At 38.1% G+C, this 19,063-nt stretch overlaps 2 protein-coding genes across 4 annotated transcripts; one reads left to right on the top strand and one right to left on the bottom strand.

Annotated features, from left to right (window-relative positions):
• Positions 1-487: 487 nt before the first annotated feature.
• On the top strand, positions 488-2,745 carry LOC100123811 (stearoyl-CoA desaturase 5-like). Of its 2 annotated transcripts, XM_001607483.6 has the most exons (6): positions 488-718; positions 880-1,186; positions 1,273-1,403; positions 1,493-1,698; positions 1,788-1,970; positions 2,059-2,736. In XM_001607483.6, the coding sequence occupies exons 2-6, from the start codon at positions 898-900 to the stop codon at positions 2,318-2,320; spliced, it is 1,071 nt and encodes a 356-aa protein (XP_001607533.2). In that variant the 5' UTR covers positions 488-718; positions 880-897; the 3' UTR covers positions 2,321-2,736. The 2 variants fall into 2 exon arrangements, with proteins under 2 accessions (XP_001607533.2, XP_032451693.1); XM_032595802.1 differs by lacking the exon at positions 488-718 and having other exon boundaries at positions 2,059-2,745.
• Positions 2,746-3,906: 1,161 nt separating this feature from the next.
• On the bottom strand, positions 3,907-18,918 carry LOC100679647 (pancreatic lipase-related protein 2). Of its 2 annotated transcripts, XM_008217370.4 has the most exons (8): positions 7,533-18,917; positions 6,764-7,067; positions 6,377-6,466; positions 5,887-6,149; positions 5,212-5,686; positions 4,496-4,865; positions 4,193-4,420; positions 3,907-4,110 (listed from the first exon to the last, which is right to left on the bottom strand). In XM_008217370.4, exons 2-8 carry the CDS (start codon positions 6,822-6,824, stop codon positions 4,032-4,034), a joined length of 1,566 nt encoding a protein of 521 aa, XP_008215592.1. In that variant the 5' UTR covers positions 6,825-7,067; positions 7,533-18,917; the 3' UTR covers positions 3,907-4,031. The 2 variants fall into 2 exon arrangements, with proteins under 2 accessions (XP_008215592.1, XP_031789554.1); XM_031933694.2 differs by having other exon boundaries at positions 6,764-18,918.
• Positions 18,919-19,063: the final 145 nt, after the last annotated feature.

The raw sequence follows: 19,063 nt of genomic DNA, 5'->3' as shown, positions 1-19,063 counted from the left end.
GTAAATCCATACAAAAAATTTCGTTCGATTATATTACACTTTGTCACAGTTATTTGAGCAAGCCTTATAAAATTATCAACGCCACCGCAAAACAATTCTTCGTTCGATATATATACAAGGAAATGAATTAGGAATCTACGTGACATTAGGGAATCACACCGTAGTCTGCAGCAGATGTCAACAATTTGCAAATGGAGCTCTTAATCATTTATTGACTGCTTACACTGTTTACAACAATTTCTCGCACGTACACCATACGGATCATTTGAATTTTACATGAGTAAGCGGAATTGTCGTTCCGGTCAAGCGATGAGAAACTAAAATAGCCACGACCACATTTCGGCAATTGAACTATAGGCGCGCAACTATCGTAGACACGAGAGGGACCCATAACGCGCGTGTAGTCGCAGTGGAAGGGTTAAAGCCTCGGCGCTGCTGGTGAAACCGCTACCGGCTTGTTTACACGTGGGAACCCATATTTAAGAGTCGGCATCGGGATACCGGGCCAAGATTGACTCGTGACTTTGGAACGAGCACATCGCAGGTTACTCTCGATATACGACGACTTTGCGAGTTTGGATATACGAAGGAAGAATAAGTTGTAACAAGTGATTGTTGAAGATTGAAACCAGTGTTTGAGTAGTGACTAACTTTCAGTTCGGACAAGTTGATTTTGTTCGCTGCTTAATAATTTTCTTGGATTTTTCGAAAACCGAAGGTACGTGCGTTTGAGACGATCATTCACTTATTTAACATTATTTTTATGTAGTATTTGCAAATTGAGCGAACGCAGATTTGATGCTTCCGAAGTGCCTCGATTTTCAAAATAATGTGCAATAAAAATATCCTAAATAATTGGATGATTTTCCTATTTTTCAGAAATTTTAAGCTGCAAAAATGGCTCCCGATATTGTCGACGGACCAATCAATTTTCCACCACCGATGAAGGAGGCTTCAACAGCTCCTCTCTTAGTGATGCCGGAAATTGGAAAGCAAATTTCAATCCTGGAGCCTGACAAAATTGAAAAGATCAAAGAGCCCAAAAAGGAACAATCGTTCATGTCGTTCTTCCATCGGAAAGACGTTAAATGGGGAAACGTTGTAATGATCACCATATTGCACATTGTAGCAGCCTACGGATTTTTGACTGCTCCCTACTTCGAGAAATGGAATACTTTTTTGTGGAGTAAGTTTCTTCAATCAATTTCGAGTAAATCATTTTTGAGGGCAAAATCGAGTGTATTACAACAGCGATTTTTGTCTGATGTTTAGCATGGTCTATTGGTATGATGGGGGCATTCGGTATTACTGGAGGCATCCATCGTTACTGGAGTCACAGAGCATACAAGGCCAATACTCCATTGAAAATCATCCTATCAATTTGCTATCTTTCTGCTGGACAGGTAATTATATGTTCTATTTAATTTCGCGCGTTGAAGAAATCACAGTTTTCATTGATCAGAGAATAATCGATCTTTTGATACGATTACAGAACTCGATGTACCAATGGGTTAGAGACCACCGCGTGCATCACAAATATTCCGAAACCGACGCGGATCCCCACAACAGTCATCGCGGTTTCTTCTTTTCTCACGTAGGCTGGCTTATGCTAAAAAAACATCCTGAAGTGATTAAGAAAGGCCAGCAGATTGACATGAGTGATATCGAAGCTGATCCCGTTGCTGCCTTTTGCGAGAGGTAAATTTTTAAGCAATCGAATTTCGCTCACTCATTTGTTGTCGATTATAATTTTAAGCTCTGATACTCATCCTCAACTATTTTTTCAGACACTTTGCCCTGTTGAAATTGATGATCTGCTTTGTCATCCCCATCGTAGTGCCGGTTTATCTCTGGAATGAAACCTGGTACTGGTCATTCATTTTCCAAATCTGCAGATACAGCTACGTACTGAACGCTACCTGGAGTGTTAACAGCTTCGCTCATTTCTTTGGCAACAAACCTTACGACAAGTAAGTTGAACTTGCGAGAAACATACATTTCACTGTCGAATTTAATAGCTTGCATAAATTAACGCATCGATGTATTTTTCAATTACAGGAACATCGGGCCGGTAGAGAACAAATTCGTCTCGTACGTGTCGTTCGGCGAGGGCTGGCACAACTACCACCACACCTTTCCGTCGGACTACAGAGCCGCGGAAATCGGCGGAGGTCGATTCAATACGACGACGACTTTGATCGACTGGTTCGCCAAGCTCGGCTGGGCTTACGACAGGAAGGTACCCTCCGAATCTCTCGTTAGAATGACGATAGAGAAACGTGGCGACGGTACGCACGATCATTCGATGAAGACTGAATAGCTGTAGTAGTCAAATTTACTAGATATACAATTAGGAGAGCAGCAAAGAATAACTCAGGAATTTAGGATAAAAATTGTTGAGGGTGATAAGAATTAATTTTCAAATTTTAACTTTCAGAACGTAGTCATTCGTTTTATGTTTATTTCGTTACCACATACGTTTTTGTGCTCTTTGAAGATCGCAAGCTCAATTGTTAACATTTTAGACACAATGTTTATCGATAAGTAGATGGGATATTTAAGACGCAGGTCGTACAATGAATGATATCCAATCTATTCGAAGAATATTGCGTCAATGACTGATGTACTGTTAATTATTATATGTTATTATTTAAATTATGCGAATTTGAATGTGTCGTGTGAATGTTTTAGTATTAATTATGCAATTTGTTATGACATTGACAAATAAAATCTTTTCAAAAAATAGTTCCTCTGATGCTCTGTGATTTATGTAACCAACTCCAAACTCGATACATAATGAGTCTATAGCCTCTAGCGCTATTTTAATAGTTTGATGAAACGCCTTGCATTATCTCTAAATACTACAATTAATGGATATTTCCAAATTTCAAAAGTTCAATTCTTTCTCAACTTTATATAATTGGCGAGGCGTAAGAACTAGACCTGCCCTATTTCGTAAGAGTTCATATCATTAACTATGCAATAATAACAATAAACCGGATATCAAATAGAAATGATGATTCACTCTGAGTTAGACGTGCCACTTACATAGAAAATGCATTTTAAGGAAAATGCCTTTGTTCTAAAACAATTTTCATAGTCTCTTTGGAATACCCGTCAGACAATGTCGCGTATGTAAAACATCAGTTCTTGCGGTGTTGTTGATTCCGAAATATACTAAAATCATACAATGGGCTATAGCTGCGTCACAATGTGAAAACGGCTATGAACCGCGATCAGTTTATACATGGTCGCATACGTCAACAACTAAATTGCTTTCGAAAGTTTTCTGAAAGTAACTGTGTTGATCCTTGTATAATTCCGTTTTTATATAATAAAAAATTGACTACACATGGTTTATGGTTGTTATTTTATATCTAACATCCAACAAGGATTTAGATTAATTTTACACAATTAATTTATGGATTCAACTTTATTTATTTTTAAAATCATTATAAATTTATAATTTAGAATTAAAACTGGATTTTCAAACTTTACGACTCGAGCTCAAAGCTAAAATTTTCTGGCTACACTTTAATTATTGAAAAAATCATAATTAAAGCTATATTTATCGATAGGCAATTATTAAAAATAGTAGTGTCAATAAAGACTATGCATAGAAACAGTGTATTATTGTCTGAATGATGAATCTGCCGATTATAATGTCAGGTATAGTATAAGCACCATCGCGGATTTTTTGAGCTATCATTAATAAGAAGTACACGTATTTCTTACATAACTGAAAATTCACTTTTTGAAGCTCATTTTGACACTTTATTATTTTCTAAATGGGCAAAGATTACTTGGTGCAGCTCGCTTATTATCACTTTTTTCCAGTTCTTTTCAAATAGTATAATTAGAAACGATCAATAGTAATAATTATTAAAAGAAAATTAAAACTTTTTATGAACAAATAATTTCTTTATTAATGAACGATGATTAGATAAATAAATGATTCTTAAATTATATTATGCAATAAAAAGTAATGGCAATAACTTAACTTAAAAAGATATTTCAAAACGCCTCGACGACTATGAACATTTTTGGCTTTTCAGAGTTAAACTTTCCTCTCTCGATCCAACAGGCAAATTTAAGTTACATAACTCCCATCTGAAAAAAATTGTTTTCTAACTCTTTTCCGCTGTTATCGATTCCAGGTGCATTTACAATATAGCCTCTTCCTTCCTCTTACCTGTGGCCTCTGCGGTCTTCCAAAAAAATTTTGTTTATCAGGAGAATTTCCGGATACACGACCTCGGGTGGTTTATTTTCCGGGATCGTAGCTTCGAACTTAATGTGCAGCTCTATTTCGGTAACATTAGCGTGGAACGCTCCAAAATCAGCTGCTTCCACGTTGTAAAACGTAGGCTGGGGATTGTTTCGATTATTAAGACTCGACAGTGGTGGCAAAGCCGATTGGCTAAAACAAGCAATCGCATCAAACCGAATTCTCTTTATTTATACTTTATAATTTTTCAAAGAAGCTTATACTCACTCGCATAAAATCTTAAAATTAGTCCTCGTCGCTCCGTGATCCAGCCTTACGCTCAACACACCCTTCGGCCTGAACTCGATTTCAGCCACCTTCACAGCTGCCCTAAGAGGATAACCACAATAAGGTGGTTCCGCTCTGGTCGGCAGATAGTACAGTCCTGTGGGGCCGTGATCCGCCGCGTAGCCTAGTTCAGGCGCAGCCGTGGACTCTTCTGGTGGAAAACACGAGCCCGCGGCGTAACTGCCGAATCTGCGCTTGCAGGGCCAGGTCTCAAATTTGCAGCCGTTGTGGGCGTGGCTTTGTAGACTCTCGACGAAGAGGAACCACGAGCGCACGTGGCTGCAGGCGATGTGGATGTCCAAGCTGTCCTCTGTGAAAACGGAATCGATCGTTGTAGTGCAGTTTGGGTTACAAAGTTCAACGACCGTGGAGCAGTGCACAAGTTTTTACTGCATAGCAGTTGTAAGTCAATGAAGGCAGCTGTAAAGTCAGGAATGTGAGACGTAACGATCCTTCAGTCGTAAAAAAGTCATAAAAGTTTTTACTGGGGGGAAGTAAAGTAAAGTTCCAGACTATTGTTTTATTTTACAATGTTTCACAAAGTCTAGTATTGTCAAACTAGTGGGAGTTATGAAATGCTAACTAGTCGTTCTTCAATTAGATAAATCGTGTGCCCCTCATTTTTTCGTAAAATTATTATACGCCAACATACTAACCATTGAGATGAGACACAACTACCGAATTCTTCACATCCTTGCAGCCCGGTTGCTGTCTTCCTCCGTTGGGGAAGAAATCAATGTGCCCAATCGGCTTCAGTAATCCAAAGCCATCGGCGAAATCTACCGATCCATCGGTGTGAATGACATCGACCAGTCTCGCATCGGACGCGTCGAGCTTCCTGGACTTCTCCCTGAACAAGTGGACCCTGAAGAAAGGCGAAGCTGGATCCAGACCGGTAATACGTCCCAGTAGAATATTGTTTTTCTTAAGCACTTCAGAGGCGCAACCAGCCACGTGTGCACCCAGACTAAATCCCACCAGATGGATGTTCCGTGGATTCACACCCATGTGTACAGCGTCCAGAAGGATGAGACCCAATTGACGGCCCACTAGCTCCACGTTGGAGACTGCCAAGCCGTAAGTCGAACCGGCACCTTTGGCCCAGTCTACCACTACCACATTCGCGTCTTCCTGCAATTTAAAGTCTTTATTATTTGATTTCTGTACTCTACTACAGCAAAAAAAAAGAATGAAGCGAACTGCGTTACGCAATGTAATTTAATTAGAGAAAGTATCGATCGAAGTCGAGCTTTAAAATATCGAGAAGTCGCGCGCGGACTTTCATTTTCGAAAAGGCAAATACGAACTCTGATAAACAGCAATATGCTCACCAAATCTAAGAAGGCCTGAACCCCAGCGATGGCCCCCTCGTTATTCCCACTGCCCTTGTAACCGTGGATGATGACTTTGAGCTTCCTGGTACCGTTGAATTTCGACTGGCTCATCGACTGGAGCTTATCGCCGTAATTAAGAATGTCCGGCTCTTTCCGCTTTTCCCGCGTGTACATGTGGAACTGCGTCTTTATCACACTCGGATCCTGAGGCGGACGTTTCAGAGCCAGGGGTTGACGATCGGTAAAGCAGCCCAGAAGCTCTGCGGATGAGGCAATCGATGAATTGGGGTATTTGGAGTTATCTCCTAAACTTGCAAAATTTTAACCCGTATAATATTACGTTCACGTGCGGGCATACAGAGGTTGTGAAATAATTGCCCATTAATATTCATTGATAACTTCATCAGCAATAGTGAAAGTAAAAAACTCTTCCAAAAGCGCTTAGTCGTTACGCGAGCTGTGACACTCGATCAGGTGCATCTCTTACCATAACAAACTTTCTGTCCGACATCTCCACGACCATTGCCTAATCGTCGCTGCATCATCAGCATGCGATTTCTCCTCTCTGGCATCCGCACTAAAAGCACACAGACGCACAGGTTATCTCTTTTAGCACACATTACATCAGCGATACACGTCGTCGTCGTCGTCGTCGCGATAAATAACCATATTCATATGTCGATGGCGAAAGCGATTCGCGGTTTCGGGTTTTTCGAACTCCATAGCGTTACCGAAAACCCCGAATCGCTAAGGTTGACACACAAACGAAAGTACGTCTTTCAAGAAGACAAATACTAGGCACTGTTCTAAGAATATTGTAACTTATCTCTGATCAGAAAGAAACTCAAGGCGAAAAAGCCGGGCTCATAATTACCATTATGCCGAATGCTGCCGACCGAGAGTAGAATCGAAAACAGGATCAAGGATCTCCTCATGGTCGCTCTTGACCCTGAATCGCGCGATTTCGTTTCTCGCTCCGTCGTGCCGGCCGTTCTTTCCTTGTCTTTCCCAAACTGCCGCGGCGTCGCGCGGGAAAACTATCTCCACGCACCGGCAGCTACTCCCCTTCACTCTTGCGATTGTTTCCCTCTCCTCTTCGCGCTTCTCTTCTTCTTCTGCTTCTTCTTCTTCTTCTTCTTCTAGTGTTTATTGATGTGTTTTCGAGGGATCGAGGATCTCTGAAAGTGTCCTGTCTCTAGAGTCGACTCGGAGGGAATGTGGTTCGAGGTCGGCGGGATAGATCTAGTGCGCTGTGTTATTAATCGCGCGACGAATCACGAGCTTGATATTGAATTTTATTCGACACGCTCGACTCGTTCGAAAGTCATTTTTGCATTCGATTTCAGACCTGCGTATTCCACTTTTTTCTGCACGAGGTTGATCGACGCAAGTCGACGCTCTTTTTTTCAACGTTCATTTTTATCGATGGCAATCACTCAACTATCGCGAAGAACGATTGCACGCACAGGGCAGTGTGAAACAGCGGAGAAAAATTTTTCCCTATGAATATGATTAGCGCAGACGCGCGCGGTGAAAGCATGACGCGCCTGGTATAACGGAGCGATCGGCTTAAAAGGCGATTCGCGGAAAATTCCAACCGAAGCAAACTCGAAACGATTTTTTTCCATCTCAACAGTACTCACTAACTCGATCCCAGCCGCAACGATCTCCTCCGCCTCGCATAATTCCGTCGTTGCTCCTCATTGTTCCTGCGGGCTCTCCGGAATGCATCTATACCGGCTAACGATGCTTCGCGACTAAACTTTCGCCTGACCGCAATCGCCTCTGCGTTCGGTTGCGCAATTTGCAACGACTATATAAACGACGGAGGAGGGCACGCACGGCACTGCACCGCGAATAATGTATAATTCGGCGCTGCGTCTACGCGAGCAGCGCAGCGCAGCGCACAGCACTGCCCGTAGGTATAGCTTTCACCGGTCATTAAACTGTGCAGCTGCAGTTGCACCGCTCTCTCGACGACGACTGAGAGTTACGAGAGACACGCTGCAGTCGAGGCGACAGCGGATGTTGTTAGACGTCTTCAATTTTTGCGAGTAAGCGAGTAAGGAAATTGGCGGGAGTGTGCTGTAGCGTATATGCGGTCGATGGTTTTTGAAAGCGCTGGGATTGCGAGGCTCGTGGACTCTTGATGCAAGGGCGAACGACGACGTTCGTTTGTGCATAGGTCCTTGGAGGATTATTCATGAGGTGGAAAACCTTGCAGTCGATCTTTCGGTTTGCGTAAGATTTTTGAAAAAATCGGTAAAATTATATTTCATATCCCCTAAAACGGCGAACGACCAACTTCACCTCAATTACCATATTATGCTCGAGAGAAAAAAGATGCCCACATGCGCGCAGTGCACCGTTAGGCCCGAGGTCGAGAAACCCGAGCGCGCGAATTCCGAGTGAAAAAAGTGCATCGCGGGGGGACCACTGCGAGCGGAAACCGGCCGAGCGAGTTTCGTTGCGGCGAGGTAGGTCGATCGAGCGTGTAAACGAACTTTGACGTCCCAGTTTTTTCCGCACGCGGAAAAGGTATATCTGTCACTTATGGCCAGAGTTAGATTATAGGATTCGAATGTAATTTCGCGTTACGCTTCGTGGAATTATACGGTTGGTACTAATCGTCATTTTCGTGAATATCGGTTATTGGAACGTGTATGCTGAGGTGTTATTAAACTGCGCGGAATCAGTCGTATTAGCAGCGCCAAGCCTATATTAGCTGTAAAACAAAACATATTCGGACTGGTCTAATTTCCACCACCGCTTCAGCTTTCTAGTGCCTGGCTAGCGACGATGGGTGGCGCATAGGCAACTTTCTGTTTCCCTCATCAAAAGCGTGACGTCCGTGGCAAAACATACTGCTTGAACCGTTCATGCTATAACTGCAGCTGCAAATTAGAATATTTATTTCATATTCTTACATGGCTGGGCCGCTATTGAGGTATGGCAAAAATGTTCGCCGACAAAATTTACAATCACTGTATGGGTTTCCATACTTATCTGATACGTATTGATGAAACGAAAAATTTATATACGGTTGTAATTTAGCAATTTTCAATTGTAACTCTGCGCATAAAAATTCTCCCGAGATGGATGTTGCAATAGCCATAAATCTAAATTCAATGAGAACTCGCGAAACTTGTTCAAACTGAGAAAAAGGAAAAGAATACTTGCGTCTATTTCGTGCACCAGTTTGCTCTTGGGTTTCGATTTTCCATTTAGGAAAGTAAACGTTACCGCACAAACCAAATAGTATGCTGTGTACCATGGGCTAGAAACGGGCCTTTCTTGACCTAGTAATGCAAACACGAGGTGAAGTAGCCTACGGTACACATTACGTCTTTTGTAACGCAAATCAAATATAAAAGGAAGGCCAAGCGGATAAAGGGTTGGTTACAGGCTTCGAAATAAATCAAGTGACACAGTAGAATATGACGTCATCACCGCCGAGGCGCGTGCTTATAACATATTTATTTTTTTTTGTTTTTTTTTCTTTAGTCATATACTGTTTCCTTATCGTAGACATATATTTATATTGTATGGCAGCATAGTATCATGACATTGTATAATATATCATAGGTGTGAGGTGACTGACAGAACGATTCGATAATTTGCCTTTTTCTCCTCTCATTCTCATCATTATTATTATTTTTTGTGTTTATACTCTTCCATCACGTCGTTTGTGTTACTATCGCTCTCCACGAGAGCCACATTTTTTTATATTCGTTTATCAATCGCGAGTTACAACACTCATACATAAGTAGTTTTCTGCTTCGTCTCATCCCACGAAAATGAATCGTCCACGACACTGTCGCTCTCTTTCACTCGCCTATAACTCACGCATTCGTCCAATAAATATAACGTCGTTCGCACATTATACAATCAGTAGATTCACCCTATTCCATCGATTTTTCTTTTGTTCACCCTCCGCAATGTATCAATATCACGATCACGAAAAAATCTCGACACGCGTGTTAATTGATTCGATTAGCTTCTTCTTTGTTTTTCTCTCGTCGACCGACCGCTCGGCAAACCTGCGTAAATATCCTCTCTTTTACCTCTTTTAATATTACTCTTTGACTTTCTTTTACACTCTGCCTTATAGTTTCTTTAAAATATTCGATATATACTATTAATATATACTCTAATAACGACAATGCAACGTTATTAATTTATCCATTATGCATTTATATTTTGCAACTTAGAAAAATAGTCCTGTCACCGCGGCTTACGCCGTGACCATGTCTCGCGCCGCATATATGCATTTTTCGTTAAAAATTGATTACATCTAGCGCATGCACAATAATGCGCCGGAAAATTCTCCACGTGCTATTAAAATTCGCTTTCTTCATCGTTCTCTCTTCGTTCGATCCGAGAATTTGACTCTTCGAATTGACCAGCGTTACCTCGCGAACCCGTAAAGTTTCTCTAACATGCTCTCGAAATACTGCTTAAAGTTGAAATTTCTGTCCAAAGCATAATTGATTTGATTAATGGGAAATTTCACTTCAAGGAGGTATATCGAGAGAATTCGCGATAATTGTTTTTTTTCTTCAGTTTTTATTCAGGGTATTCCATACCAATTTAAAATTATCAATTTAAAAACGTAAAAATAATTAATTTTGAAAGATTAATATGTGAAATAAAAATCAGTTCTCATATTGCTTTTCTCCCTTTAAAATCATTACAGAAAACATTTTTCAACTATTTATACAAATAAGTATACGATTAGCACCTGTATTATTTGAGCAATGCTCGTTAGATAATTTTCTTCCTTGCAAATTCATCTGCAGGGACGAAATCATAAATTGCTTCGGGCGATATCTCGCCAGTGTACTATTAAATCACTGCTCAATTCCATGTTTCGAGTTGTATGCGTTTACTTTCGGAAAAAAACAGAAAAGAAATCAGCCAACAACCCAACAATGCTACTATTTATTTACAAATGAATTACGACTAGTAGACTACGCAACACTCTTGAAAAATCAGAGACTCTTCAAAGTTTTGTCACTTCAAATATTTAACTAACAATGTACACAATAAAACGTCGTCGGTTATTCGTACGACTCAAAAGAAATATTCGTTTATTTTTCTTATATACGCAAAGCTAACGCCACAGGGCAAGCCTTCGGTATTTTCTTGCGTTGCACGAGACGTGGAGACGGTGTGTTTTCATTTTTCATTAATAAAATCTATCAAAAACAATCAACAAAACAACGGTATACACTACTAGCTTATATACTCCGTTTCATTTCTTCCATACACGTTTACTTTTTTTTATTCTTTAACTATAGTTTTACAATCGATTAATATGAAGCATTTCCATCTATTTTCTATAGCAATTATATCTCTGTATGTTATTTTTTATCTGTTGCGCTAGTCTCATTTTTGTTTGAGTTGCAATTGACGCTTTCTTCCTACACCGATTATTATTAATATTATTATGGTTTTTTTTCAATACTACTTCGCATTCACTGGATTCGTTCGCTTTTTCGCTTTTCAATCACGTTCAAGCCTCGCTATGGCATTTCAATCATAAGTGCCTTTCAGTCGCAGGCTAATCCATCACACTCCTGCTTTCGATTAATTAAACTAAAAAATGCACTCCCGGATGCGAATCAACCCTGATTGGCTTTCAAGTAAAACAAAAGAAGGAAGTGTCGTGATTCGAAGAAAAAAAAAGAAATTTTGCAAGCAGAGCTTTGAAAACAACCTTAGCGAAGCTTTAATTCATAGACGTCACACAATGTAAACCGAGACAAACCAGTTTGTCTCCGGAGAACTAATTAATAATTTTATAACCAGCCATCCTACTCTCGCGCATAAGTGCTTTGCGATTAATAGTAATTTTGGTTCAAAGCGTTAGCGGTCAGTCGTCCCTTTCTTTTTTATCATATACGCTATTGGTATCGAGAATTTCTTTTTCCTCGTGATCGTCATATCGATACTCATATTATGTTCGTTTCGTCGCCTACAATATAATAATATAATGTTAATCATGATGATAATGATAATAATAATAATAATTAATAATTCAGCGAGAGTCGCGCAATTTTCAAAAAATTGCCACACTCCATCACTCTTTTACGTCTAATCTTCTCTTTCATTCTCTCTCAGCGTCAAACAAAACGTGCTCGTCACGCGCCGACCATCTTTTACATGATTCGCTATATAACCGCGCGCGTATTTATATAATTATAATATACATTGTATAATATAACATATGTATAATATATATACGTGTATGTATATATTCATCATGTTTTTCCTTCGGCTCATATGTACTCAACGGGATGTTCGCCTCGTACTTATAAATACTGATAGAGGATAATATATGCATGTACTCGCCTGCCGGTATACATGTTCTTGTTTCAGTGTGTCTGTCTATATTATATACGCTCATAGAATAATTACATCGCTCCAGCTGTATAAGTCGCCGACAAGGCTCGCGCATCGAAATGCTCAAATGAAAAAAAAATTACAATCGGTTTCATCCTCTCGACACACTCTGTTTATTATTTATATATATTTGTTTTCTTCGTTAGCAGCTCACACCCATTCAAATGCGCTCTCACTCTCTGCGCGTATTTATAAATATTTATATATACTAGAATTTTCAATTCTCGAGCGATTCACGCACTTTCTCTTTCTCTCGCTCTCGTATTCTCGCCTTCATCTCATCGTTATTACTTTGTTTTTCTTCGTAATTCGCGACGATTATTACAGAGCTGCGTAATCGCTTTGCGCTTACCAAATCGTTCGACTCGCTTAGCTTGTGTTTGTGTGTGTGTTTTTTTTTCTTCGAGTTAAACATCGGGTCGAAAATAATAATAATTTTCATTAATCGTTTTCTGTCAATCACGATGTTCCCTCTGGATATCTTTTCGTTTATTACTTGGTTTATTGGATCAACGATTTCACTCGTGTGTGTTCGTCGCCCCGTTTAAATCTCTCGCTGCTGCACATATCGCATTTAATTGTAATGCACGAAGCTATGGAGTTACCTATATACGTTGCACGCGCTCGTTATTAAATTCCTTTCAGTTTATTAATCTCTCGCCTTTCTCTCTCTCTCTCTCTCTCTCTCTCTCTCTCTCTCTCTCTCTCTCTCTTTCTCTCTCGCTTGTATTTATTATTTTCTGTTTACTATAGTTATTTCATTATTTATTTCATTATACTATTATTATTTTCTTTCTGCACTTAATCACTTCACGCATTCGTTTAAATTAGCATTATTTTCCTTGCTTTGTTAACTCTTGTTCGCTTCAATGATAAAGCCGCATGATTATGAGATTGATGATGGATCGTGTGATTATACGATTCGTATGATATTGTATGTGGAGGTGTTTCTTTGCTGCGTCTTTTTTCTCTCGTTATGGCTCGTTTGGAGGATAAAAAAGACTGTACGAGGTTTTCGTTCGTTCGTACGTGGATATGTATGTAACATATTCGCATGATGCGCCTACGCTTCGAAAAACATATACATGTGGATTTTAGTTTTTCTTATATCATGGATTTGCATTGTACAAGCCTCGATTAGAGAGTTTATAGAGCTTTTATAAGTATACGACAGCTAGTGGGAATTATGAATCTAGAAACTCGAAAAAACCTTCAGCTACTTGCTTTTATTTGAAAAATACCGTTATGTATCTACGGGAAACAGTTAAAGCGATTCGTAACGTCCACCAAGTTAAGCATTATTGGTTTTTTTTTTCATGACTACGCGTAATAAAAAGACTCGATCGATGCGCTAAATCCCGTTCCATATCACTCTTCTTTTTTTGTCACACGAAGGCTCGTTTGTTTTTATATTTTAACTTGCAGTCTCGCGTCCGACGATGAATAATGATCTATATCTCTTTTATTCGCAATGTATATGTGTGTGTATTATATATAGTTTGTTAATGTATCGATAGGCCAGCAGACAGCGAATCCTTTCGTCCCTATTATATGATAAAACGCGTCTTCTATGATATGTACGACGATCTAAGCTTACAGTCTCTCATGCGCACGTTTTTCATTATTACATTGGCTAAAATTGCCAAATATTGTGTTCGTTTCAAGGAAAAGTGCTGTATATCATTCAAGATTAAAAAATCGCCATAACTCAAGTGTAAGTTTTAATGCGAAGGATTTTAAAAAACATTTCTTTAGAACCTAGCGAGATTTAGGCTGTTTAATGTTCGGTTTACAAAAAGCACGCGGAACTTTGAGAAAGTCGTGACTTTGACACAGTTATACATTGGAGAAAAAATTATTTCACCAAAATGGAACGATAGAAAACACAATCGAGATGAGACAGATAATTTTTTCTCCGCGTATAATTTCACTGTACACACGAACGTTATATCGAGAACGATATACTCATTGCGCGATCTGAAATGTAGATGAGGGATGATGTACTTTCATTATTTAGTTAAATACAAGCACACGTTGCAATGATATAATCCGATTTTTCGTTCTACTCTTATAATGCACATCAGAGGAATCAACAAACGTGAGGGGATATGTTTTTCGTTAATTACTTATTCCTTTTTTCTTATTTTCGTTATTAGTTTTTTTTTTAAGAAGGGGAGCATTTGACACTTTATTATTATTTTTTTTATAATTATTTTTTGCTATTTTTTGTAATAGAGACACGCACAAAGCCACGCTATGTGTGAATGATATTTTCAATCGGCGACGACGAAAAAATCGCCCAGAGCTCGATTATTGAAAAATCACCAGAATTGTGTGTATATGTACAGGTTAAAGTTTCCATCTTTCAAGCTCAAGTTTAAACTTTAATAACTCTATTTTTCAAGATTCTCTGACATTTTTCCCTTTTCATTATTTAAGTCGTATTATTATTTTATTTATTGTTTTCTCGCGTAAATTTAAGTTTAACAGAGTTTGCTTTATCAAATTAAAAAAATATTATCAGTTCGACAGATGCTTTGTATTTTTTGTCTTTTGCTTTTTTTAGAAGTATTAGGTTTGCAGCTTTCCTTTAAGAACGGCGAGAACAGAAAACGTTGGAAATTAGACCGTACGTTGAATGAGGAGTGGCTGCGACAGATGCAATGAAAAAGCTACAGTTTAGTTCTCAATTATCCGACCTAATTGAATACACTTATCGAATCAGTGCCTTTATCATTACAAATACTTTTTAAATGTTTCGGAGTAATTCAAGGTGTAATTTCAGCGAACACCGTTAATCACTTGGACCCAGAGAGCAAACTGACAGTGATTCGTAAAAATCGTTTTCTCTTTATCTATTGAAATACGTCATTCGAAAGGCTAAACGCTTTTAAAAATTTAAAGTTGAGTAAATAATCTTTAGGTATATGTATTTTTTGGTTAAAAAATCTTTCATTTCAAAGCTTGGTAACTTCTACGTGCTCTTATAGCATCTTTTACCTAAAGATTGCAAGATAAATTGTCTTCAAGGAGAAATTCGAGAAAAGTTCGACTCGTAGATGCTTACTGTATGTCTTATCGTAGCGAATTCATCTAGATTTTATTTTCATCGAACAATAGTTTTTAGTTATAATTACGCGCCTCACTGAACGTCGAACTTCTTTCCGTTTTCTGTATTCACAAAGGTGTATAGAAGTCCATTGGGATTAACGACCTATTTGGAAAGTAATCGTTAACGTTTGTAACATTAATTTTAGAAAAATCGGTAAGAAGGTCTTATTCGCTTAAATGCTTGTTTTTTTTTTATTATTTGTGTGTATTAAATTGTGGTCCATCGAGTTTATACTCGAGTCATTTTCAAAAAGATGAACTAAACGCTTTGTTTTTTTTACTAATAAGGCGGAAGACAAAAATCGAACTTATTCGTTGCAAAAAAACCTTTTTACAAAAATTCATGGAAACGTGATGGATTTAAAGTAGCAGTAAAAACAGTGTAATATTCTCGTCGAACACACAGCATTCATTTGGGACATTACACGTAGTGCTATTGCATTTCAATAAAAAGGAGACGATTAAAAAATCGTAATAAAGGTATCAATTTTGTTGCGCAATCACATATTGACGATGGAAATAATTAAAATTTTTTATTTACCCAGTTTCCCTTCTCGTGTATGCGATTTCTCATCTTGCTTCGTAACCATTGCAAATCCCGCTGACAAATTTTTCGCAATAATAAAATGTTTCATACTACTTTTTTTGTATGATTCAAAAACTGAAGTTCAATGCTTTATACTCGATAAATTATTTAAATATTTGTGAACATGCCATCATATTATCATTTTATTTATATTAACAAGAACATAAATTTTCTCATACGATATCTCTATTTTCAACAGCAGTTTGAGATCCATTTTATTGTATACATTTAAGTTAATATATACCGTCTCTCGCGCGTTATTTTAGTTTTTCCATTAGTACTTTCAACGAAAATTTATTAAAATAATAATTACCTTAATATACCAACGTTCTAATACGGTTAAACATTTTATAGTTCTTTGCGTGCCTTTACAATTTTCACATCCCGCGCGCATATTATCCATGCCTTTTATTTCTCTCAACTTTAACGGGAGGGTATGCTCGTGTTACTGTACAAAATCGTTTAACATACATAATTATATCGAAAGTGTGCGCTCAGAATGTTTTTTTTTTAATAGGACTACCTATATTTAATATAGCTATATACGTATATAAGACTGTGAAAAATCGAAACTACAGAAAACTAACCAAATTGACGCGTTGCTTTGTTAAATATACATTTGGCGCGAAAAATCTCCACTATACACGATTACGAAGCCACTCGAAAGTTTTTCAAACTCCCATGTAATATATCATACGTATATGTTCTCTTACTTTTGTCGAGTATACATACGAGAGCAATTGGATCCAGTGCAAGTTAGTATCGATAAATACCTTAGCAAATTATTAGCTTTATTGTAACATCATCGTGTTTTCGTTACTATTTTGTATTGTCCGACGTATATCATATCGTTATTGTGGTTTTACCTTTCGAGAGACTCGTAAAACGCCGCCATATATAATTATACTGAGAAAGTCTTAGTTTTCTTTGGTTGATCGACCAATTTTCGTTTTCCAACGCATTCGGTCTTTGAGTTGAATTAAATATATTTATATAATATAAGTTTATATAGCATATAGGTTACAAGTATACACATGTGACAACAGTCGACTTACAAAATGCGGCAGTGTGCTTCCTTTAGCATCATTTGTTCCTTCAGTTTTACTGTTATTTTTCTTTTTTTTTCATATTATTCTGCTTTACAGAAAATGCGTTTATTTAGTACTTCTACACCTCCGGCTAAAATGACCTTTGTCGCGCGTTTCTCGAAGTTATGGGCACTGACGATTATGCGATAAATGAGATTATATTTATATATTATTTAATATATATATTTTTTATCAGCACCTTATATAATCAGTACTTGGCATTTCAACTCTTAATAGAACTGTTATGTGATTGTTCTTACGAATGATTTATTCCTCGCTCGACTATTTGAGAACCGAGTGCTTGCAGTTTTCCGCGAAACGTTCAAATCCCGTGAAATACTGCATTCGGTTCTCGCACTTAACGTTACGTATCGAAAAGATGAATCTCAAAGGGGAAATCAAAGACTTGTATTTCTTCTTCTTTTTGCTAGTGCCCACTTGTTCGACGCTCTCTAGAGTCATTCATCGACGGACAACACACAGCTGGCGACGCGCATACAGTGATTATTAGTACATAATGATCAATGGAAATTTATAATGCTTTCGTTTTCATATAGCGAAGAGCGATGACGTTGTAAACAGAGTTATTCGTGAGATTATCACCCAACCGTACTGACGAATTTTATTTTTAAAATTCCTTTTTTTCTTAATTTGGTCAATGTGCATGCTCGCGATGCGACAACAATTAATTACTTGTATATTATGCTCCAGGCTTATCACCGTGCGCGCAACGCTCTTCCATCGACGTCTTTGCGTGCGGATTGAATCAGACTAAATGCATCGAATCTCATAAAAATGTATCAACAAGCAACGCAAACTTTCCTTTCCCTTTCTCGTAATACACTCGTTAAAATCTACTCTAACACATCAACAAAAGATATCTCTAATAAATCGAAAGCACAACAAAACGTAACATTTTAAAATCATCTCATAATTTAACCGATTCAACCCTGTCTCATCCAATTCGAGATCTCTACGAGGAATTAATGAAGCGGTGTGTAATGTGTGTTCGTGTAATTTCAACGCTACAGTACAGACAATGGGGAAAAAACTCATCAAGCTTATTTCACGCTGTGGTATACTGCCTCGTTATTTTTCTCTAGATACAGAACATTCGTCAACTATGACTTATTACGCGTTTAATACTTTTATTATTTATACACTTACTATGCGAGAACGAAAGAAACCGTCGCGCCCACAATTGCATATGTATATACCTACTTATATACGTGCCAAATCATACAGTGTTTACACGTACGCGCTAATTAAGGTATTTTAAATATCTTACAATTTTCTCTGCGGTGGATTCATTTTTACGTTTATACTTCGTTTGAAACGATCTACGTTTTTTTTGTTTGTTTGTTGATTATTTACTTAAATATTCATTGGATTTCGCTTTGGGTTTGCTGCATATAACCGACGACACTCATCAAGCGTTATTCCCGTCTCGCTGTTCAAACGTGCGTCAGACGTTCACTAATAATACTGACTATATCAACTGCTGGCTCAAAAAGACTGTTGTGTTTTTCATCGTGTTTTTCTTTTTCATCGCGTTATCCTATATACCTTCCATTCGCGCGGATGTATCCACCGTGACAATCGAAATATTACATTGTTTTGCGCAAGATTTTGGTCGCGTTTTTCCGACTTGCATCCTGTATTTTTATTTATTTCGCCGCTCTATTGTCATCGTGTACACTCAATTTACGCCGTGTATGCAGCACAATTTCTCGCTTTATTTATTCGTCGTACGTCGCTCGCGATTTTCTGCCTGTCGTGGATTTACAATCCGTTATTTATGTGCACATGTCGTTCTTTCTTTCATGTGTATTTATATATATATATATATATATATATATATATATATATATATATATATATATATATATATATATATATATATACACACACATATACACATACACACACGCACACACACGGCGCGACACGCAATCTTTTCTTGTCCTTTTTGCAATGTCTCCAC

This window comes from Nasonia vitripennis, chromosome 1 (assembly GCF_009193385.2).
Source record: "Nasonia vitripennis strain AsymCx chromosome 1, Nvit_psr_1.1, whole genome shotgun sequence".
NCBI lineage: Eukaryota > Metazoa > Arthropoda > Insecta > Hymenoptera > Pteromalidae > Nasonia > Nasonia vitripennis.
This window is presented reverse-complemented; position numbering and strand designations above follow the sequence as displayed.